Raw genomic sequence first — 20,919 nt, 5'->3', positions numbered from 1 at the left:
TTTTGGACTCCAGCTCCCCTCATTCCCAGCCAGTTTAGACAATGATCAGGAATTATGGGAGTTATAATTCAGATACATCTGGGAACCCAAGGTTGAAGAACACTGTAGGCCTAGACCAGATGTTTTCTTTTTTTAATCAAAATGATCACTTTGAATTGGGATCAGAAACAACTCCAGAAGAAGAGACTGGGAAATGCTATAGAAAAATCATTAAAATGTTCAGTTATTAAAACGTGGCCTCCACCTAGTGTTTAAAGTGTTGTTAAACAGTATATTTTGTTTACTTCTGTGGTTTCCTCGCTAGTCTATGTTATCAACAGAAGCAGCTTTGGGTTGCAAGCCTAAGACTTCTAGACCAAGCCTGGCTCTGCACTGATATTGCATGACCAACACTGTACAAAACAGAGCCAGTCAGTCACTAGCCGTAATTGTTGAAATGATTTTCATGCTATCTTCTAAGTCAGGAAGGCAAATGGCAGCTACAACCATTTTCCATTTGGGCTTTTTTGTAACATGGAATGTAAAGCAAAAAGGTCAAGGGTAACAAACATAGATAATCAATCTATATATACAAAACATCAGCTACCCAGAATACTCATTAATGTAGTAACAATATGTATTATATAAAAATGGAGTTCTACCTAGTAAAGGTAAAGGTGTCCCCACACTTTTAGTGCAAGTCGTTTCCAACTCTTAGGGTGACATCTTGCGACATTTACTAGGCAGACCATATATATGGGGTGGGATTGCCAATTCCTTCCCCGGTCTTTCTTTACCCTCCAGCATATGCCGGGGATGGATGGATGGAAGGCTGGGTGGACCTCGACCCCTTTTACCGGAGATTCGACTTCCTCCTTCCTCCTTCCGTTGGAATCAAACTCCGGCCGTGAGCAGAGCTTCGGCTGCGTTACCGCCGCTTACCACTCTGCGCCACGGTTCTACCTAGCAACACCAAAAAGAGAAGAAACAAGATCACACAAATCCAGAAAGATAATGATAAAACAGACTCTATAATGAGATGACTGAGACAAATAAATTCATTGACTAAACATATATCAAATTACTATAATCACAACATATGAAAAACCTTGTAAAAAATCTAAACAGAAAGTAAATCTTAAGCATAACATGTTCTTATAATTATCCAGCCATGCTCTTTAAACAGCTAAAATGTCATATAACTTGCTGTAGTGCAGATCTCTGAATAACTGAAAATGCCAAACGCATTTTGGCTATATACCTTCTTCAGCGGCCTATTTTGTTACGCAGCATCCTTTATGCACAAGTTCATCCCAAATAAACTCCGTTTTTCACACTCAGTTGTATAAAATCAAAAGCCAATGTGTCCAGTTGGCACAGGTTTCCAAAACTTAGCATAATTAGTATAAAAGTAGTGTATACTATTAGTATAACATTCTAGGACCCAATAGCAATAAATAGTTCTAGTGGCAGCTTGGTGGCTCTATGTTTTAGTCTGAACTTTCAAGGAGCTATCTGAGTGCGTTTAGTACCTTGGACAGCTCCTTAAAAGTTCTGACCAAAACCTGGAGTGGTTCCCATTGCTCCACTGACATGGAACCACTAACCACCACTGAATAGTTCGTAACATGGAACCATAGCCCCATTCTGTCCCGTACCCAATCTTAATCCCACGAATGCTGTCATTTCATGGCTGAACACTGCAAAAAAGGGCAATGGGCATGAATGGTTTTAATTTTTCTCATAGTTTAATTCTTTTTTAATAATATACTCTGTATGTTTTAATGGTGTTGTTTTTAGTTGTAAGCCACTCTGAGTCCTATTGGAAAAAGGGCGGGGTAGAAATAAAGTTGATTATTATTATTATTATTATTATTATTATTATTAAATGAAGCAATCTGGCTAATGCACCCTGTTCACATCACCAGGCCTCCACAGTGGTGTCCGGTGCTCTTTGGGACTGGCAAAGCAAAAGGCAGGGAGGCCAAAAGCAAGTTAAGCCTGAATAAACAACAGGCAGAGCAAACTAATTCCAGGGTTGTCCCCATCTCCTCCCGGCTACAACAGGCAACAATGAGATTAAGGCCCCATCTTTTCACTATTCATTTCAAGCAGTATCCTGTCATTTTAAACAGTCGTGGTTTTCCCCAAAGAATCCTGGGACCTGTAGTTTGTTAAGGGTGCTGAGAGGTGTTAGGAGACTCCCTGTTCCCCTCACTGAGCTGCAATTCCCAGAGTTCCCTGGGAAAAGGGATTGATTGTTAAACACTCTGGCAATTATAGTTCTCAGCACCCTTAACAAACTACACTTCCCAGTATTCTTTGGGGGAAGCCATGACTATCTAAAGTGGTATGATACTGCTTTGAATGTATAGTGCAGGTGGGGCCTAAGATAACAGACAGTGCCACCCTGCCCCTGAACTGTTCATAAGAAGGTAGGTGGGTCCGCACTGAGGGCAGAATGAGGTTGATGGGGCAGTGCCACATTTGCCTCAGTGACTAGTCTGCACTGGGCCTCAGAAATGCATCCATCAGAAATGGGCCAGCCGGTGCTCTGGACACCTCCATGGACTGACTGGAAACATCTGAGGAGGAAATGGAAATGGGCACATTTGTCTTCCATCAGACAGTTGACTCTCATCCCTTCCACCTCTTTTTTCACTAGGTGTCCTACAGAAGTGATCTAATTTGTCTGAATATCACTTCCCAAGTGGGGCTTCACATGGGCAGGCCACTCCGCTGCATCTCCTTTTGGTATTGTTTTGGATGTGTATGTGCGAGGGGGACATTTATCACACTCACTCCCCTCGTCTTCCTCTGTCACCAGGCAAGGATGTGTTTGCTTCTGAGCTTTCTCCTTGAGGAGCAAAAGCAGCAGTCTTGTGGCATCTTAAAGGCTAACAAATTATTATTATGGCATGAACCAGGGGTCCTCAACCTTTTTGTGAACTGGAGCCTATGTCGTCAGTTGCTACTTAAATGCCCTGGGCTGGTCTTGAAGATGGGGGTTTGTGCCTTTAGCAAACCTAGGGCTGTCTTCAACTTGGTCCTACTCAGAGCACACTGCAACCAAAAAGAATAGAAACCCAACCTAAACAACCTGTTGAAAAACTCAAATGGGCTCTGTAATGTATCTGTTAGAACATCTAAAGTATTAAATGTAATTTTATTATATAATAGCTAAATAAAAAAATGTAAATGTGCTGCCTTCAAGTCGATTCCAACTTATGGCGACCCTAAGAATAGGGTTTTCATGAGGCTGAGAGGCAGTGACTGGCCCAAGATTCAGAGCTTGGAAAAGTTACTTTTTTGAACTACAACTCCCATCAGCCGCAACCAGCATGGCCAATGGATTGGGCTAATGGGAGCTGTAGTTCAAAAAAGTAACTTTTCCAAGCTCTGCCAAGATTACACAGTGAGCTTCATGGCTATGTGGGGATTTGAACCCTGGTCTCCCAGGTCATAGTCCAACATCTTAACCACTATACATTAAAACATTATGAAAAACCATCATATGTGGAGATATAACGTCCTTAATACATTATTTGCATTTAAATCTTGTACTAGATCGTTCCCAAATGTGTTTCAACCTGTAAAGGTCTTCTTCAGTGGGTACTTTGGATTTTTGGTAGCTGGCTGTTCCCGAGCCCCTTAGGTTTGTTTGGATCTGACCAACACCATAAATATATTGTACAGATGTGCATCCTGCTCAGTCTTTTACTTTGGACTGATGAATTCTATTGAATTTGACAGACCTACCTCACCAAGGATTTTTATTATCCAGTCATCAGTCCAAATTAAAATACTGAGCAAGATACACATCTGTACAATATATGGCGTATGTCAGATTTATTATTTATAAGATCTGAAAAGTTCTAATAGATACATTACCGAGCCCATTTGAGTTTTTCAAGAGCCTACTCAGAGTAGACCCACTGAAATTAATGAACCTATGTTAGGCATTTCCACTAACTTCATTGTGTCTACCCTGACTAGCATTGAATACCACTCCTTCTTCACCAGGTTGGGAAGCATTTGTTGAACCTGGGAGCTGGGTATCTGATGGAACAAGTTGACTTTACAACCTAAAATATAGGTGGTGGCGGCGGCATGTGTGTGTGCACGCGTGCACACACACATATGGCATATAGCTCCTGCAACGGAGGCCTTGAAGTTTTGTGGGCTGCTTCCGATTGGCTTTTAGGCAGCCAAGAGCTGGCCCGTCTACAGGATAAATTCCTGCCCTGGGGGCTACTTCTGCAGGGTTTGTCTGTCAACTAACAGCTGGATGATTCCACCAAAGAGCAAAGAAAAGCTGTGGGTAGTCAAGGACATCTTAGCAGAATTACACACATGGCTTGTATAGGGTTCAACCCCTGGCACCTCCAGTTTACAAAGGAAGCTGCCTTATACAGAGTCAGACCATCGGTCTATCTAGCTCAGTAGTGTTTACACTGACTGCCAGTGGCTCTCCAGGATTTCAGTCAGGGAGTCTCTCCCAGCCCTACCTGGAGATGGCAGGAATTGAACCCGGGGCTTTATGCATGCAAAGCAGATGCTCTAACCACTGAGCTAGGGCCCTTTCCCTTAAAAGAGGTGGCAGAACAGCTGCTCCTGAAGAAGCGTTCCGTGGGACCCAGAACATCATGATGAACATTGGCCAGGCCAGTTGCTAGTGTCAAAGTCAAATTCTTTATTTGAATTTAGCCATAAGCCATTGCACAGCTGGAGAATACACATTTAAAATCATAAAACATGCAGTCACGTCGGACATGTAGTCATTTGGGCTTTTATGTAATTTGCTCTCAGTTTTTTTGCGGCCAAGGCAAAGTTAGCCACTGCGATTGTAACCTGGATGTATTTGTCAGCCAAGAGCTCCACCACCAAATCGCCAGAGAAAATCTCCCCTCTAGAATTAATAAGAGGGGCCAGGAGTTTCATTCTAGGGTTCTTATACAAGGGGCAGAAAAGCAAGTAATGGACTATATCCTCGGGTTCCTTACAACCGAAAACGCTATGATGCTCTTCGGGCGGGATTCCCGAATATCTGCCTTCAAGGTAGGCTGTGGGCATCGTATGGAATCTGAGTTCTGTAAAAGCTCTTCGTAAGGAGGCACATGTTAAAATATCGAAGTAGCTTGATTTTGCATGGTTGAGTTTGAATAAAGGAAACCAAAGTGAAAAAGGGGCTGCAACAATTGATGCCCTATCTTGGGTCGCATCGTAATCAAAAACCCAGTTACGGAGCTCAGAGGGGTTAAGGCTTAAAAACTTCCTTTGAGTAAGATTATAAATTTTAAGTATTTCCTGATACCCTTGGGCCCATCCCCCTGACCGCTGCTGGTTGTGCCAGCAGAGCTTTGTAAGGGAGCTATCATCCATGGTGAAAATCCTTCTCCAGTATCTTAAATATGCCAGATCTATATTAGCTGCCAGAGAGGGGAGGCCAAGTTCTGCTCTTATGTGGGCTGACGGTGCTCTATGCGGGAGCCCCAATATCTGCTTCAGAAATGTATTTTGTAGGACCTCGAGTTTAGATTTAACTAGGCGGCCCCATAACTCGGACCCATAAAGAATTTTTGACAGGACTTTAGTCACAAAGATTTTTAGCATTGGGTTGATTAATTGTCCACCGTGTGTATAAAAGAACCTTCTTAATTGGCCACTGGCTCTAGCACCCGATAATTTCGTGGCCTCCAGATGGTGACTCCATGAGAGCTTGTCATTAAAACATAAGCCTAGATATTTAAAGGTCTGTACCTGTTCAAGTGAATGTCCATTTAGGGTCCAGTTCAATTTGGACTTCTTATGCTTCCCACAGATCATTATTTTAGTTTTAGAATAGTTGACGAGCAAGCGTTGGTCTTTACAGTATTCTTCCAGGCGGGTAAACATTCTTTTTAGCCCTATTTTATTTAAAGAAAATAGGGCCAAGTCATCTGCATATAGCAATGAGGAAATCTTCCTATTCCCAACTGATGGAGGAAAAAAAGCGGGAGAAGCCATTGCGGGAATGATGTCGTTTAAATAAAAATTGAACAGGAAAGGGGCCAGTATGCACCCTTGTTTGACTCCTCTCTCGACTGGAATGGCTTGGGAGAGAGTTCCATTCAAACCAAGGCGAACCCGCAAAAAGTTGGCCTGGTGCAGGGACTGAATTAACCACAATAGCCTTTTATCGATGCTGGACTGCCCCAATTTATGCCACAACAAATCTCTGTCAATTGAGTCAAAGGCAGAGGTAAAATTGACAAATGCCACATATAAGGACCTACTTTGCCCCGTGATAGTCTTATTTATTAAGTGATGGAGTACGAAAGCGTGGTCTACTGTACACCTGCCTTTCCTGAATCCAGCCTGTTCTTCGTAAATGATAGAGTTCTTGGAGTCCCACTCTATTAATTTGTTTAAGAGAAAGCGCCCATACAGCTTAGATGTCACATCTAGTAGGCTGATGGGTCTATGATTACGGGGGTCTGAGGGGTCGCCTTTCTTGAGGATGGGCACTACAATACTAGTATGCCAACCTATGGGAATAGTGCTGGTGGAGTTGATATGTGAGAAGAGTATGGCTAAAAGGGGCCCCCACCAAGTAATTTCTGAAAGGAATAGCTCTGGGGGCAGCATATCCTCACTGGGAGCCTTGCCTGGATGGAGGGTCAAAATTAATTCGCCAATGTCTGCACTGGTGACTGCGGGCCAAGATGGAAGGGAGGGCAGGACGTCAGAAGGAGATAAAATCGACGAAGCTGTGTTCCCAAAAATGGCACGAAAATGCAAGACCCAGGAGGATAGGGAGCATTGGTACAAAATAATTCTGGGCAAGACCCCCCTGAACTAACTGCCAGAATTCAGTGTCATTGCCCTGAAGTGAAGCCAACCCCAGGGCCCGCCAGTTATTAGTATAGAAGGCCTGTTTTTTCTTTTGGAGTAGTGTCTTGTATGTCCTTTTTAATAGGAGCAAACGGGAAATGGCTTCTTCAGAATTATCACGTCTTGTGGATCTAATTTGGGCACGCAGTTCCCTTTTCTTGGATTTACAGTCCTTGTCAAACCAAGATTTAGGACCGTTTGGGATTCTGTTTGTGGCTGTTGAGGACACCAAGGGTTTGAGGGCGTTAGTGATGTCCTCGTATATCTGGGGAATAGCCTCTGGACAGTCAAAGGCCGAACAGTGAAGCTCTATCAGTGCACTTGACTCTAGTTTGCGTTTTACGTCTGACCCAATTTCTGCAGACCATTTGAGTCGCTTTAGCCCTTGCAAGGTATCTAGCATTGGGGCAGTTGTGTGTAAGTGAGAGTGGAGGGGGAGGCCATGGAGAGCAAGTCTCAGAGGGAAGTGATCGCTGTCTGGGCTATCTTCCACTGAGACTTCTTTAACAAAGGCGACTAAGGAGGACGACCCGAGGATGTAATCCACAACACTGGTTCCCTTTTCTGAGATGAAAGTATAGTAGCCCTTAGAGGAATCCAGATACGAGCCATTGAGACAGATTAATTGGGATTTGACAATCAGATGGAAAAGAGCCTGCCCGTTTTTGTTTACTGTCTTGTCCCAGGACAGGCGTGGCAAGGTGGCCATGTCAGACGGTACAGACCAAAGTTTGCTTCTGGAGCAGGGATAGCTCGCACCCATTCTCACATTAAAGTCCCCACCAATAATCAGCAGGTGGGAGGGATAATCACATAAGAGATTGTCCACGTACTGCTCTAAATCCGGCCAAACGGTCGTCGCCAGGCTAGGATGGGAAGGGGGAAGATATACATTTACACATGTAAGAGGAGGGAGGGTGGGGATATACATTATTAAAGCCATACAAATATCAAGGGCAGCACCCGAGGGCTCAATGACATGGGCATCCAGGGTTGTGGCGATCAAGATTGCTAGTCCGCCACTATCACGGCCCATTTTTGCTAATCTCTTGGCCGGTTTCTCCCAAGCCTTAAAGCCCTGGAGGGAAAAAGAGTTAGCGTCCAGGAGCCAAGTCGCTTGGAGACAATGTCAAAAGATTGTAGGTAGGCAATGAGCTCTGGGTCGGCCGACTTGTTTTTCCATCCAGCGATATTCCATGAGAGGAAGTTTATATGGGAGCCCGGGAGTTCAGATCGTCCTGTAGGAAGCTTTTCTGAGGATAATGACTGCCCTGCTGAACTGGCCGTTGGCAAGTTTGTATCAACTGGGTTTGGTTCTGTCAATTCATAGAATTTCCCAAATCTGTGATTAACTCTGTTTCTGGATTTTGGATGCTGACATTTGTAATGATTGGGCCATCTCGGCGTACCAAGGTACTGGGTGGGTGCGGGGTCTTTTCGGGGGTCCCAGTTCCTCCGCTTCCAGATAGCACATTTCGATCCAGGAGGGGCCAGCAGAGGGCTTAGCCCCCTTTCCTGAAAGCCTAGCTGGAGCCGTGCTCCCCTCGTTTTGGACTACGTTGTTAAGTGAAGTCAAATTTATTTCGGCTGTTACCTTCTGGGTGACGTGACTTGGGGCAGGTGTGCTGGCAGAGTTGAGCGTCTTTCTGATGGGCGAAGTAACGGATTCTGCCGGCCTGGTGGAATGCAGCGATTCTCTGTTTCTGAGGGGGTTGTAGTGTTTGGCTTGCAGGTTGCCCAGTAGCGTTTTGAGGCGGTCCAATCTGAGTATAATTGAGTTGTGTTCATCCTTAGGTAGTTCGCAAAAGGATTCAATCAGCTGGGTTTCTTCCGGTTCGAATGGCCCATCCTGAGAAGCTAAAGAGGGATCTGGCCCTTCCTGAGAGAAGATGGTACGAGGGGCTGGATCTGTAGGAGGTGCAGGGCATGTCGAGCTTCTAGTGCCTAAAGGGGGGGCACCTCGCCTGTGAGTAGTTGAAACAGGACAAGAGGGGCCAAGAGGTTGTGGCAGAGCCACATTCTCGAAAAATCTTGTGATTGTAATCCCGGAGCGGGCAATAGCGTCCCTGTTGTCATAAACTGTTCTAGCGAAGGTTGCATTCGTAAGGTTGCATTTTAAGACTTCGTGCAGTCTTAAAATTATTTTAAAAATATTCAATGTAATTGATGTGTGATGTGCAAATCTGACCAGGAAGAATGGGGTCCAATAGGTCCAAAAAATGGAGTTTCCGAAAGTGTTGTGGTTGAAAGCCGAACAGCTTTGGATAGTTTATTAAGGCCAGCTTATTCAGATTCAAAACCAGGTCCCAATGTGTTTTGATTGGGTGTCTCTGAGCAGCAGTCTTATATAGTCCAGTAGTGGAAGGAGTGCGATGAGCCTGCGAGTGCCAAGATACGTAGTCTGTAGGTAAAGCGGTGGGAGCAGGCACTTGCGAGGATAAAATGGGAGTGGCGACGGCCATGGTCTTAGTTTCCGTCTTCCTCTTTGATGGCTCTTTAGGGGCCTCTTTAGGGGCCTCAGCTGGTTGTGGCTCAGAAATCTGGGAGGAAGTGGTGTCGAGTAGTTTAAAGAGTAGTTTATAATTCAATTTCCTGTATCGGGGAAATTTTGAATTTTTAATGTTTTTGGACTTTTTTGAAATTATCTTTCTCTTTCCAGGAGTTTGTTCGCACTTTCGCGCACCTTTCTGTATCTGTGGATGTTGGATGGTTGTTTTAGCTGGCCTGGTACTCATGTTTTCTAAATTTGAAGTGGTAAAAACCTTCTCTTTATCACCATTCACTCGATTTGCCTTCCCAACAACTGTCACCAAGGTGTTCAGCAGGGTATTACATTCGGAAAGGAAGGTTTTGATGAGGTCAAGTTCCTCAAGAAGCAGAAGAGCCCAGCCCATTACAGGAATGTTATTTACACAGGGAGAAGGGGGAGGATCCGATGTGCTTTTAAAAGTTTCATTATTCAAATTTCCCCTTAAAGGTACAGGGTCAATTGAAGCCAAATTCTCTGCTTGTACATTCTCCTTGGGCTGCGAATGGGAGTGGTGATCTGCCGCTGCTAATTCCTTTTCCAGATTCAGGGAGGAGAGATCTTTTCTTAGCCCATAAATGTCACTAATACGGTCTAAAGACCAGTCAAGGGTGGGGCCTGAAGACGGGAGAGGTTCATGAGCCTCTTCATGGGGCTGCATGTCATTCTGCTTTGGCAAGAAAAAGTGTGTGATTTTTGCCTGTCGATCCTTTAAGGGAGCCTCTTCTGTTTGGGGCACTATGCCAAGTTCTTTGTATCTTTTCCTTGTGAGCACCATGGTAATAGTGGGCTGTGTAGCTCACTGTTAGGAGCTCGGTGTATAGTGCACACACAAAAAGGAGAACGGAGAGCGCAGTTTCTGGGGCTGCCAATCTTTGTCTTTAATTAGTGGCCAAAGGGGATCCATCCACACAGCTCGGTGATACACTTCCACTTAGCAAAAAAAAGCACCAGTATACTCCTATTTCATGCCCACGCTTATCTCCTCGACAAGGAGCTGTAAATAAAAATCAATTGGTATCTGGGAGGAGAGTCAAAACAACTTCAAAGGCTTTATCGGGAACGCGGTGAGTTAGAGCCTTGAGAGGCTGCTGTTAAAGATAGAGAGCCCAGCCTCTAACAACAGACTAAGGAGGATTGTTTAGGAGGCATAGACAGTGAACGATAGACAGGGACCTGGTTAAGTTTAAACTGAATTACTAAGTAATTACTAAGTAGACTAAATAAAACTATTAAAAACTGTTAAAAACGCCCGAGAACCAAGAGAGAAATAAAACGCACTGTGTTACTTGTCGCCATCTTGCCTTCCCCCCAGTTGCTAGTGGCACAGTGCTGAAACCTGTCCCCCAGATGTCTCAAAAGTTTTCTTCCCCTGAAAAAGAGACTTCCAGGATTTCTATTTTACTTCATAGTCGTTACAAATTAGTTCCAGCTACTGTAGGCAAGTAGCAGCTAAACCTACTACTAAGGTGTAGAGGGGAGCGAAAACAGTCCTCTCCAAGTCCCCACCCCATTTACAAGTGCTGAACTGGGTGCAGCCATATCAGGCATTGCAATTTGAACACCCAATATTGTGGGGAGGGGGAGCTTACCTTCCCCATTCGTTTCTCCCTATTAAAGATTCCTTAACATCACCAGTTTTGCTGCAGGTTTCCCATGATTCATTGCCACTAGCCTCCTTCCTTCTCAAAGTACCTATACTATAGGAGTGAGGGAGCCTGTGGTCCCTCCAAGCAGCACTCAACAACTCCCATCAGCAGTAATGTAGTGGCAAATTCAGAAATGCTAGGTGACTTCACGATAGTCACAGCCACTCCTCCTCCCCCCTTTATTGCTGCTGGGTTGAGAATTAGATCCTTGTTGATGCCGTCTCCCACAACGACATCCCTAGGAGCCAATAAGCAGGAAAGGGTGAGTGTTAGCTACTGAGAAGAGTCTTCTCAGTAACTGACTCAACTCCTTTCTCTCCTATTGCTTTAAATTGGCAAAAAAGGACAAGGAAGCATGTTAGAAGACTCCTCTCATGGCTAACACACTCCCCTTTCACACTGATAGGATGTTGGAGACATTGGGGCAGTGCTGGGATCCTGCTCCCAAAAACCATTAGGGGTCTAAGGTCCCCTGAGACCCTGGACGACTACACCCTGTCCATCAGCCCCAGCCAGCATAGCCGCTGACCAGGAGGGATGGCAGTTGCAGTCCAACAACATCCGAAGAGGCACAAGTTCCCCATCCCAGCAAACAGAGCTTTGTCAAGGCGCTGGGCAGTACACAGGGCATGGAGGTGACACTAGAGACATGGAATCCAGCGTTACAGCAGCCATCTCTGCAGCTGGTCCTGCATTCATGGATAGAGCTGCTTTGCACATGCATGTTTACCACCGAGTGGTTGCAGCATAACATTGCTGGTGTAAATGAGAAATCATGGCTGAAAATATGCAAATCTCACTTTACATCACAATACTTGGTAGTCTGTTGACACATTCAGCAGTGTGCATCAAGAGATGTCCTTGCATGTGTGAACCAGGTATGTATCTTCATTACACATGCATAGATACGGGTGGGAATAGGGAGGGACCATAACTTTGTTTACTGCTTAGAAATGTGAACCATTAAGCAGTATCTAAGTGTCTTGCATGACAAGATCAGCTGTTGAGCACTTTGCAAGGTACCAGGTTCAATCCCTAGCATCTCCAGTGAAAACAGGGTTGGGGAAACTGTGGCTCTCCAGATCTCGACTCCAGTTCCCATCATCTCTAGTCAGTGTGGCCAAAGGTCAGGGGTGATGGCAGCTGGATGTTCACAGGTTCCCATTCCTGGGTTAAAAGGATGAAGTACCAGATAAGGAAAGGCCTCCACGGCTGACTGTAGAGCAGCTTTCTCCAACCTGATGCCCTCCAGCTGCTTCGGACTGCAACTCCCATTAGCCCCAGGCAGCACAGCCATGCCGCCTTAAATAACTGCTGCAGGTCAGACGTTAATATGGGGCTAAGTGGACAGATGGTCTAAGCATAGTATAAGACAGCATCCTTAGACTGTTACATTACATATGTGGAATGTGTTAAGAATGTTGTCTGGCCATCTGTTACTATCAGCTCTGGTTGTTCCTCTTCCTCTGCAAGGCTGGCATTCATTAAGGATTACTTGGAAAATATTTTAGCACACTTGATAGTCCTTATGTCATGGTTCTCTGCAAGTGCAGGCACAGTGCAAAAATGTGGTATTTGGGGCAAAATTTAATTCCCTGAGGATCTTTCATTTTAAAATAGATATTAGGTTTTATAGTGCAGAGGTATCCAACAGTTTTTCACTTACCAAAATTGTGGTGAATGTGTTAACTTTTTCACCACACAATAAGTTTTTTCTAACTATGTAGAAAAACACATTTTAAATTATTTATTGATACATTAGTGAGAAATCTGACATACCTTTTCATTAAATAGTGCAGGGAAATCAGACATAAAATCAGTTAAGACTACATCTCAACTCTGCCTCCAAATTTTCATCCAATATCGTATCCGTCTCAGAACGGTGCCTCTCCAAAAAATAAAGTTTCAAAGCTCTTGAGACAGTTGAGAATTGTAGGTACCAAGGTGAAATGGATCTCGCATGAATTCTGTATTTTTCAAAATTGGAAAAGCATAGAGGACCCAAGCACAAATCTGTGTGTTAAGGGAGGAGGGTGGACACTTTTTTGAACTGGTACATGTATAAAAGAATTTTATTCAAAAACATTTTTTTAAAATAGGTGGTAGAAGTAAAGCACCAATTCAACACAGGTGAACAGCAATTCCGCCACATATGGCGACTGCATTGGATACCAAGGCTATATTTGAAATGTTATACTTGAAAGTCTTTGGGGCAACAGCTGGAAAAGTTTCAGAAATCAGACTTCCAGTAAGTGGTTTGGAGATTTCAGTGCTTCTCCAAAATGCCTTTGCCCTCCTAACAGAAATCATGCAAATCAGGCGAATTTAAAGTGAGTCGGAACACAGAATTTGGCTTTGTTTGGTGCTGAATTAAGGAACACTCACACAGAATTCTGATGTGTTGTTTTAAATTAAAACGGTAAGAAAGTAAGAGCCTGGCTGCTGGATCAGGCCAATGGCCCATCTACTCCAGCAACCAGATCCCTATGGGAAGCCTGTAGGCAGGAGATGAGCACAACAGCAGCACTCTCCCCACTTAGGTTTTCCCCACTTAGGTTTTCCAGCAACTGGTACTGGAGACAGAGAACACAGCCATCGATAGCTGTATCCTCCACATACATGCAGCTTGGGAGTTCCACAACTTGGGTACTTTTAGAACATACACACATACCTTAGGAAGACTTAGGATATATTTAATTTACTCTTTCCACTCCTTTTTTTTCAGAAGGAAATCTGAAAGATCCTCCCCAAATATTGTATTTTTCCTCCATCTTTTAAGTTTGGTGACTATAGTCAGCTAACCATTCTCTGGACTCCACTCCTTGGACCACGTAGCAAGTCCATAACAGAGTTGACTCTGACCTTCAAACCTGTAAATCGGTTGTTGGATTCCCTTGCCCCACTTTTTGCAGGCATTAGCCTAGCCCCCTACTCCATTCCCCCCCCACAATCCTATCAGTTGCAGGAATCCAGCCAAACTGTGCAGATAGAGGCAGACAGCAATATGCTGGCTCTCTTAGGGAACAGCAGAAACAAAAGGGGACTCTCACTAACCAGCAACATCCCAGGATGTGTCTTGATTGCTAGGACCCAGTTCCTGTGTGTTTCAACTTAACAGGTCCAATTTTTAACAGCCAGATTGAAATGAAAAGCTGTTTTTTTCAAAAATCTACAATAAAGATGTTGAAAAATTCTGCTGCTAAAGGAACCCCATCTTCACCCACAATCACTGATCCCAGGTTTCAGGTGGACTTGCATTGTGTGGTCCCAGCATACCCCCCCTTGTCCCTAACCTGAGACAAGGCACCTTCCAGCTCAGCCTTCTCCAGGGTGGTACCCTCCAGATATTTTGGTCAACATCAGGCCCATCAAGAATAGCCATGCTCTTATCCGGCCCATCAGCATAAGGCCATGCTGGCTAGAAGATGTAGTCCAAAACACCTGGAAGGCTGTTCTAGTTGCTTGACTTTCATTTGGAGAGGTTTCATTACATCTTGAAGCAGGCAAGCTAGCTCACCATGACCAAGTTCAAAAATCTGTTTCCAGAGCTATGTCCTAACACAAGGTTAGCATACCCTTGATCTAGATCAGTCTTTCCCAACCTTTGGGTTCCCCGTTGTTGCTAGACTAAAATTCCCATAATTCTTGGCCATTGGCCATGCTGGCTGGGGCTGATGAGAGCTGTTCTACAGCAACATCTGGGGAACCAAAGGTTGGGAAAGGCTGATCTAGATCTCTGGTCAAATAGTAACAAGTAAGTAGAGCCAGTGTTGGTGACTAGGGATTGCGGGGGGGAGGGGTAGCGTCCAGATTTCCCCCCCATCCCTGATAAACTACCCCAACACACAGTGTTCATCCTATGTGCAAGCCAATAAAAGATAGAGTCATGGTCCCTTGCTAGGTTCAGAGCTGCCCAACATTTCAGAGGAAGTATGCTGCCCTGGGCTCCTACTGGGAGAAAGGGCGGGATATAAATCTAATAACGAATCAGAAAAATTCCACGTGCAAAACCAGACCTCCAAAATGGCTCAACATAATTTATTTTTTTTATGTTAAAATGTACAGAGTTCTTTTGAAAGTACTTGCTAGAAAGGGGGGGAGGGAAAAAGTGATATTACATACAAGGAGAGGAAGGGAGGCCGGCCGGCCCAGGAGCGCATGACATGGAGAATTACAAAGGGTTATCATCATCTTCCAGGCACCCCTTCCCCTTTTTAAGCTTACAAGTCACCAAGAACAAAGTACAAAGAAGTTACAAAACAGGAAAAGCAAATATAAACAGACAGGAATAGACGCGGCTTCATTTTGTACATGCTGCTTTAGAGGCATCTGGAACTCTAGTCACACACTCTAGAGATCTCTTTAAAGAGAATTTTTATCTTTCTTAAAATAGTCTTTAATATTCTACAACAAAGATAAAAAATTTTAAAGATGGAATGAAATGAAAAAGCTCTTTTTTTTTAAAAGGCATCAAAGTCACTAACAGTGAGTTTTTTTTAAATTTCTTTTAGAAGATTACCCAAGTTTATTTTGCTAAAAATACATTATTATTATTATTATTTCTTAAACAGAAGTTGAAAAAAAAATGACAGGTACCAATATTACTGTGTCGGATATTTCTTTTTTATAATATAGAAAAGAACATTGGTTCTCTACAATAGTTCTACAGTCACAAAGGTTTGTGGAAAAAAGGGGAGCTGCCCAATTGATTTTAAAAAACCATACAAAAAAACCCAAAACCGAAAAAAGTAACAGCAGACAAAAAAAAGTTAAGAATAACATTTCACGGCCCTTGTGCCAACAGCTTTGCTTTTGACACCCCAACATACCTACATACCCCCTCAGCCCACCTGCAACCAGGAAGCATCGCCAGCTCAGGGAAGGAGGAGGCAGCCAGAGTGGTCTTTCGACACAGATGAGGTGAGCCTGGATTCATAGATATATACAGGGACATGGGTCCTACACAGCCTTGTACACATGCTCAAGAACTAACAGAAAAGAGGGCTGGAAGCCCTTGGGATTCTGCTTTTACACTCAACAGTATAGAGGAAGTCCATTTTAGTGCAGTTGAACCCCCCTCCCCCCTCCACAACTGCTTTTCAGGTTTCTTTGAAAAAAAAATCTTTACACATCTAAGTCAATCTAAGTGCATTTGTAGCTCTACAGGAATATACAGAGAACTTTACATTAGAGGGATAAGCTACATTTTCCCCTCCTTGAAGTTAATTGATGGTGTGCCCACAGGCCTGGCATCCCTTTACATTGTGACAAGATGGATTGCACTGCATGGACTTGCCCTGCCCCCTCTACCTCCCCGATGTTCACGCCTCTGCCCCCTTAGCTGTACACAGGTGAGAAAACACCACACTTGATGAATTTTTGCAAGATACTAGAACTCTCTGATGCAAACTGGGGGGGTGGGGAGGAAAGAGGCATAAACTCGGCATTCTCTCCCTACCAAGAATGAAAGAATGTGAAGGGCTGTTGACAGCCCTTTAAATGTACATTCTAGCTTCGAGGCTGGGGTGGGGTGGGTCAAGAGCCGTCTTCAAAGATTCAGCTGTCAGATTTCCGGCTGCATTGTTCATTGAGCTCTACATCTCCCAACCCCCTTTAAGGCTACCTGTACCACTTTGTTAAGATGCTGCTGCCAGGCCAGACTGTCTGGGATGCATGTGATGGGTGCGCCTTTAAAGTCACAATTCAACTGTATTTCAGTTCGGGGGCGGGGGGGGAGGGAGGAGGAGAATAAACCGTTCTGAGTTCCTATTTCTGGGGGAATGGCTGAAGAGGATCAGAAAGCTTGTTTTGGGCTCAATATCCCATCCTTAGTCACCACGTCTCAGCCTGCAGTTGGGCCTGAAGTAGGGAAGAGAAGGTAAGGAAGGGGCTGACCTTTAGAGATAGGGCCATCTTAGGAGCTGTGCACAAGGGACAAAGGGGGGGAGGGGAGAAAGAATATGGTGTCTGAAAACAAGAGAATACAACCGTGTGAAACACTCTGCCTGGATGTTCAGCAAAGTAAGACACTTTGTTAAATTATGGAAAGATTTTGTGCACATTTTCAATCCCCTCCCTGGAAAAAAAATAAAATAAACCCAAACCCCATTTTAAAAATGGATTTGAACTGTGAAGTGTTTTAGGTTTGTGAAGGAAAAGACAGACCTAAAACAAAAGAACCCCACAAAACGTGAAAAGAATAAAGACCAGGCCCCCTAAAAATAAAATAAAAATAAACCAAAAGGGAACAAAACCCCATCTAAGATCTACAGCAATATTTTAACTGGAAAAAGGTCCATCGTCTCTGGTTTGTCAGTATAAAAGGTTCCTTTATTTATAGAGAGATCGCAGTGGGCGAGTTCTTTAAAGACGGCAAGGCTTCTGCTTGCTCATCTTCTCATGTAGGGTCCGTTGAGAGACTGCTTGGGCACCCCGGCAGCGTTCATGTAGCTGTGATGGGAGGGGCCAGTGTACATCATGTTCCCATGAGGGTTTGGCTGCATAGGCTGCTGGGGATAGGCCTGGCTCCCCATCATTCCCATTTGCATCTGCATAGGATACTGGGCTGTCTGGTTCATGTAGGCAGGGTTGCTATGGTAACTGCTGTTCATCATGGGCTGGGTCATCCGGTAGCTGTTCATAGCGTTCAGGGTGTTCATATTCATGGAGTTGACATTGTAAGGGGCGGTTGGCATCAGTTGGGCAGTTGGCATCATGCCACGCTGAACAGCTAATGCCCGGGGGCCTGCCTGCATGGCAACTGCGGGAGGGCTGCGGCCATAGAGCTGCTGCTGGTGAGCAGCTGCCGAGGGCAGGGGGGCCGATTTGGAGCGGATGGAAATGTGTCCCTTGACGGGCATCTGCCCCTGCAGCCTTTGGGTGTGGGGGATACCGATGTTGGCGGTAGACATGTTACACTGGAGGAGGGGCGAGGTGAGGTTCATGGTGGTGGATGCCAGGTTTGGCGGGGGTGTCATGGTGGCTTGTGCTTGGGGCGTCCCGGCCAATGGGTGAGATGGAGCCAATTGAGCCAGGCCTGTATTGGACAAAGACACGCTGGTTGCATAGGAAGTCACAGCAGGAGAATGGCTGTAAGGCATGGCATGAGGGTCCATAATGGTGTTAGTCAGCTGCTGCAACTTGGCTAAGCTGAAGGTGGCTGATGGCTGGGAGTAGCCGCCGGCACCAAAATCCCCAGGAATCCTTTCATAGATGCTTATGTTGCCAGTGCCACCAGATTCGGGGATTTCCATTATCATCGGTGCTGGAGTGAAGCTATTGTTCATGCTACACTGAGACAACGAAGGCGGCTGCTGCTGCTGCTGCTGCTGCTGCTGCGCTGGAGGTGGGGGCTGAGGCTGCTGGGCCTGTGGCTGCGGGGGCTGTGCTGCCGGCTGCTGGTTACTCGGAGGCCTTTCCACCACGCAGCTCTGCGGGGACTTGATATTGCAGTTTGTGGCGGGCTGGACGTTGCCCTGGGGCATCATGCTGCAGCTGCTGCCCATGCTGGCTATTTGCTGGGTAACGACACAACTGTTCTGGGTGAGGCTGCTGGAGGACGACAACCCGCCGTAGGAACAGCTGCTCTGTGATGAGTTGTTGCCACAGATGCTGCCCCCCATGGTCGAGTCGTAGCTACTGGGATTCTCATAGTTCTCCGTTGTGCTCTCGATGCTGCCAAGGTCACTAAAACCACTGTCCACCACCTGTTGAGAATGGTCTGATACGGAAGGCACATCCATCATGGGGCTGGTCTCCATGTTCTGCATAGAAGGTGCGGAAAGAGAGCCTTGCTCTGGACTTATCTGGGTATAGCTACTCTCCAGAGCACTGGGCACACTGGGGCTGCTGACAGAGCGCACGGACTGGCTGGGGTGGGACTGGACAGAGGAGATGGGGCTGTTATGTTCCGAGGCCTGGCAGTCTTCAACCATTGACATCTGAGGATCTTCTTCAGCTTGGGTGTAGCTCTGCAGGTTCTGACAGGCTGCCAGGGTCTCCTCACAATCCTGGTAAGCCACATCATGCTCGTTGTTCTCTTCCTCCTGCGTCAAGGACTGGACTGCTTGGACAGTTTCAAGATCCAGTTCACTGTGAGGGATTGGCTCCTCTTCCTTTAGCTCAATTAATCCTTCCTTAGCATGCTGCTCTTCTTGATCATCTTCAGAACCAGGAATGGGATCCGACCCCACCGATGTCTCATGGGATGCTTGTTCTTCCTCAGAATCCGCCTCTCCCTCACTCTTGTCCTTTAAATCTTCTTCTCTACTGTCCTGTGTGCTTGTTTCTAAAAAAGGCTCCTGAACATCAGACTCTTCCTTCAGCCCCTCTTTTGCTGCCTCATCTTCCAGTTCATTCTTCTTGGGAGGCTCCACGTGCCCATCATCTTCTTCATCATCTGCATCATGGTCTTCATTCTGGTTTGCCACAGCTGCAACTTCCTCCTCTTCCTCTTCCTGGTCACGCTCAGGTTCTTCCGCCTCTTGCTGCTCTTCTTCTGACTGCCTCTGCTCTTCTAGGCTCTGTGGCTTCTCGACCTCTTCCTCAGTTTCAGGCTCCTTCACTTCTGCTGCCGGGCTGTTGCTGCTATCCAAGGGAGAAGCCACTCTCGCTTCAATGGCAGGTGCATCTTCCTCTTCCTCTCCCAGGTCTCCTACTTCTGGAGGCCCATCTTCTTCTTTCCTTTCTTCTACGACAGGAAGTTCTTCCTTCTGCTCAACAGGCTCTTCCTTCTCCTCAACTTTTGCTTTGCGACCTGGTTTCAAAGCGGCTTCCACAGGATCAGCTGCCTCTTCTGAGGCAGCTGCTAAGGCCTTCCCCTTCTTCAGTTTGAAGCCGGGCTTGCGGCCAGGCCTTTTCTTCCAGTGGATGGGCTTGCGGCTTTTGCCCTTGGGCCAGCCCTTCTTCTTTTTCATGGGGGTGGATGTGTCTGGCTGGAGTGGAGAATCTTTCACTTCACATTTTCTCAGCACTGAAACTGGTTTCAAGGTAGGAGAGCCTGAAGATGAGGAAAAAGAAGGAAAGATTAAACAGCTGGTCCAATAATCCCTATTACTTACTAGGGTCTGTGGTTTAAGAATCTGTAGAGGATCAACAGTCTGACTGTTCTTGTTACATATTGCCAAGCCTCAATCGAATTGCTTCTCTAAGGTGCTAAAGCAAATTCAAAGTAACTGTACAAATTAATGTCATCGGTCATCAGAAATAAATATTATATTTTCAGTTGTCTTTTTCATTCAATAGTGCTCTCCCCTCAGCTAGCCACAAAACAAATCACACAACATATTTACAGCCACCAACTTCAGTTTGCACTACAACATTTGCAAAGGCTGTCTAACCTTTTCTGGGTTTGAGATGGGCCATAGAGCTGCAAATAAGTACATGGGTGTAATAAATATCTGGGACACATTCAGCTGGCGTCTGTGGACCGGCTGCAGCACAGCACAGCTAGATGCCTCTTGGCCAGCTATACTGCTGCTGGGACTGGAAGCAAGAAGCTAAATTATACCAAGGCACAGGGACCTGCGTAAACACACACTGCAGTGTGCACTGGCTTTCTCACAGTTTATAGAGTTTAAACTAAAACTATCTGGCCACCACTGATATGGCATATCACCGGTGTTCAAAGTGCATTGCCAAAAACATTTACAACAGCCCAGGTAGTATGACAATTCAAGTACGGGGGGTAGGGGAGAGGGGAACTGAAAGGAGAGTGAATAGTTTTGCACAGGAGGATAATTTCCTTGTGGACTGTGGCGAGAGTCAGCTGGAGCCAAAGGTCTATGCAAGGTGGAATCTTCCACATATCATTACCCTACAGCATCCGTCCTGAGAGAAGCTGTTCCCAAGTGGCACACTCTACTAGGAGAAAACGGTGGGAGCAGGTTCAAA

General features: G+C 45.5%; 2 protein-coding genes across 3 annotated transcripts in view; both read right to left on the bottom strand.

The window, feature by feature from the left end:
* Positions 1-7,913: 7,913 nt before the first annotated feature.
* Positions 7,914-11,094, bottom strand: LOC133368404 (uncharacterized). Its single transcript, XM_061592605.1, has 2 exons — positions 10,972-11,094; positions 7,914-10,376 (listed from the first exon to the last, which is right to left on the bottom strand). The coding sequence occupies exon 2, from the start codon at positions 10,155-10,157 to the stop codon at positions 8,997-8,999; it is 1,161 nt and encodes a 386-aa protein (XP_061448589.1). The 5' UTR covers positions 10,158-10,376; positions 10,972-11,094; the 3' UTR covers positions 7,914-8,996.
* A 3,964-nt stretch (positions 11,095-15,058) lies between these two features.
* Positions 15,059-20,919, bottom strand: part of KAT6A (lysine acetyltransferase 6A) — a 77,934-nt gene continuing 72,073 nt past the window's right edge. For both annotated transcript variants that reach the window (XM_061592298.1, XM_061592299.1), the window contains exon 17: positions 15,059-20,026. In XM_061592298.1, the coding sequence (XP_061448282.1) occupies positions 17,418-20,026 (2,609 nt within the window). In that variant the 3' untranslated portion in view covers positions 15,059-17,417. The remainder of the gene's footprint in view (positions 20,027-20,919) is intronic.

This window comes from Rhineura floridana, chromosome 12, assembly GCF_030035675.1.
Source record: "Rhineura floridana isolate rRhiFlo1 chromosome 12, rRhiFlo1.hap2, whole genome shotgun sequence".
Lineage (NCBI taxonomy): Eukaryota > Metazoa > Chordata > Lepidosauria > Squamata > Rhineuridae > Rhineura > Rhineura floridana.
This window is presented reverse-complemented; position numbering and strand designations above follow the sequence as displayed.

Bases quoted from the DNA above. Each gene is read 5' to 3' on its own strand.
- LOC133368404 (XM_061592605.1), bottom strand. From the start codon at position 10,157: ATGGTGCTCACAAGGAAAAGATACAAAGAACTTGGCATAGTGCCCCAA.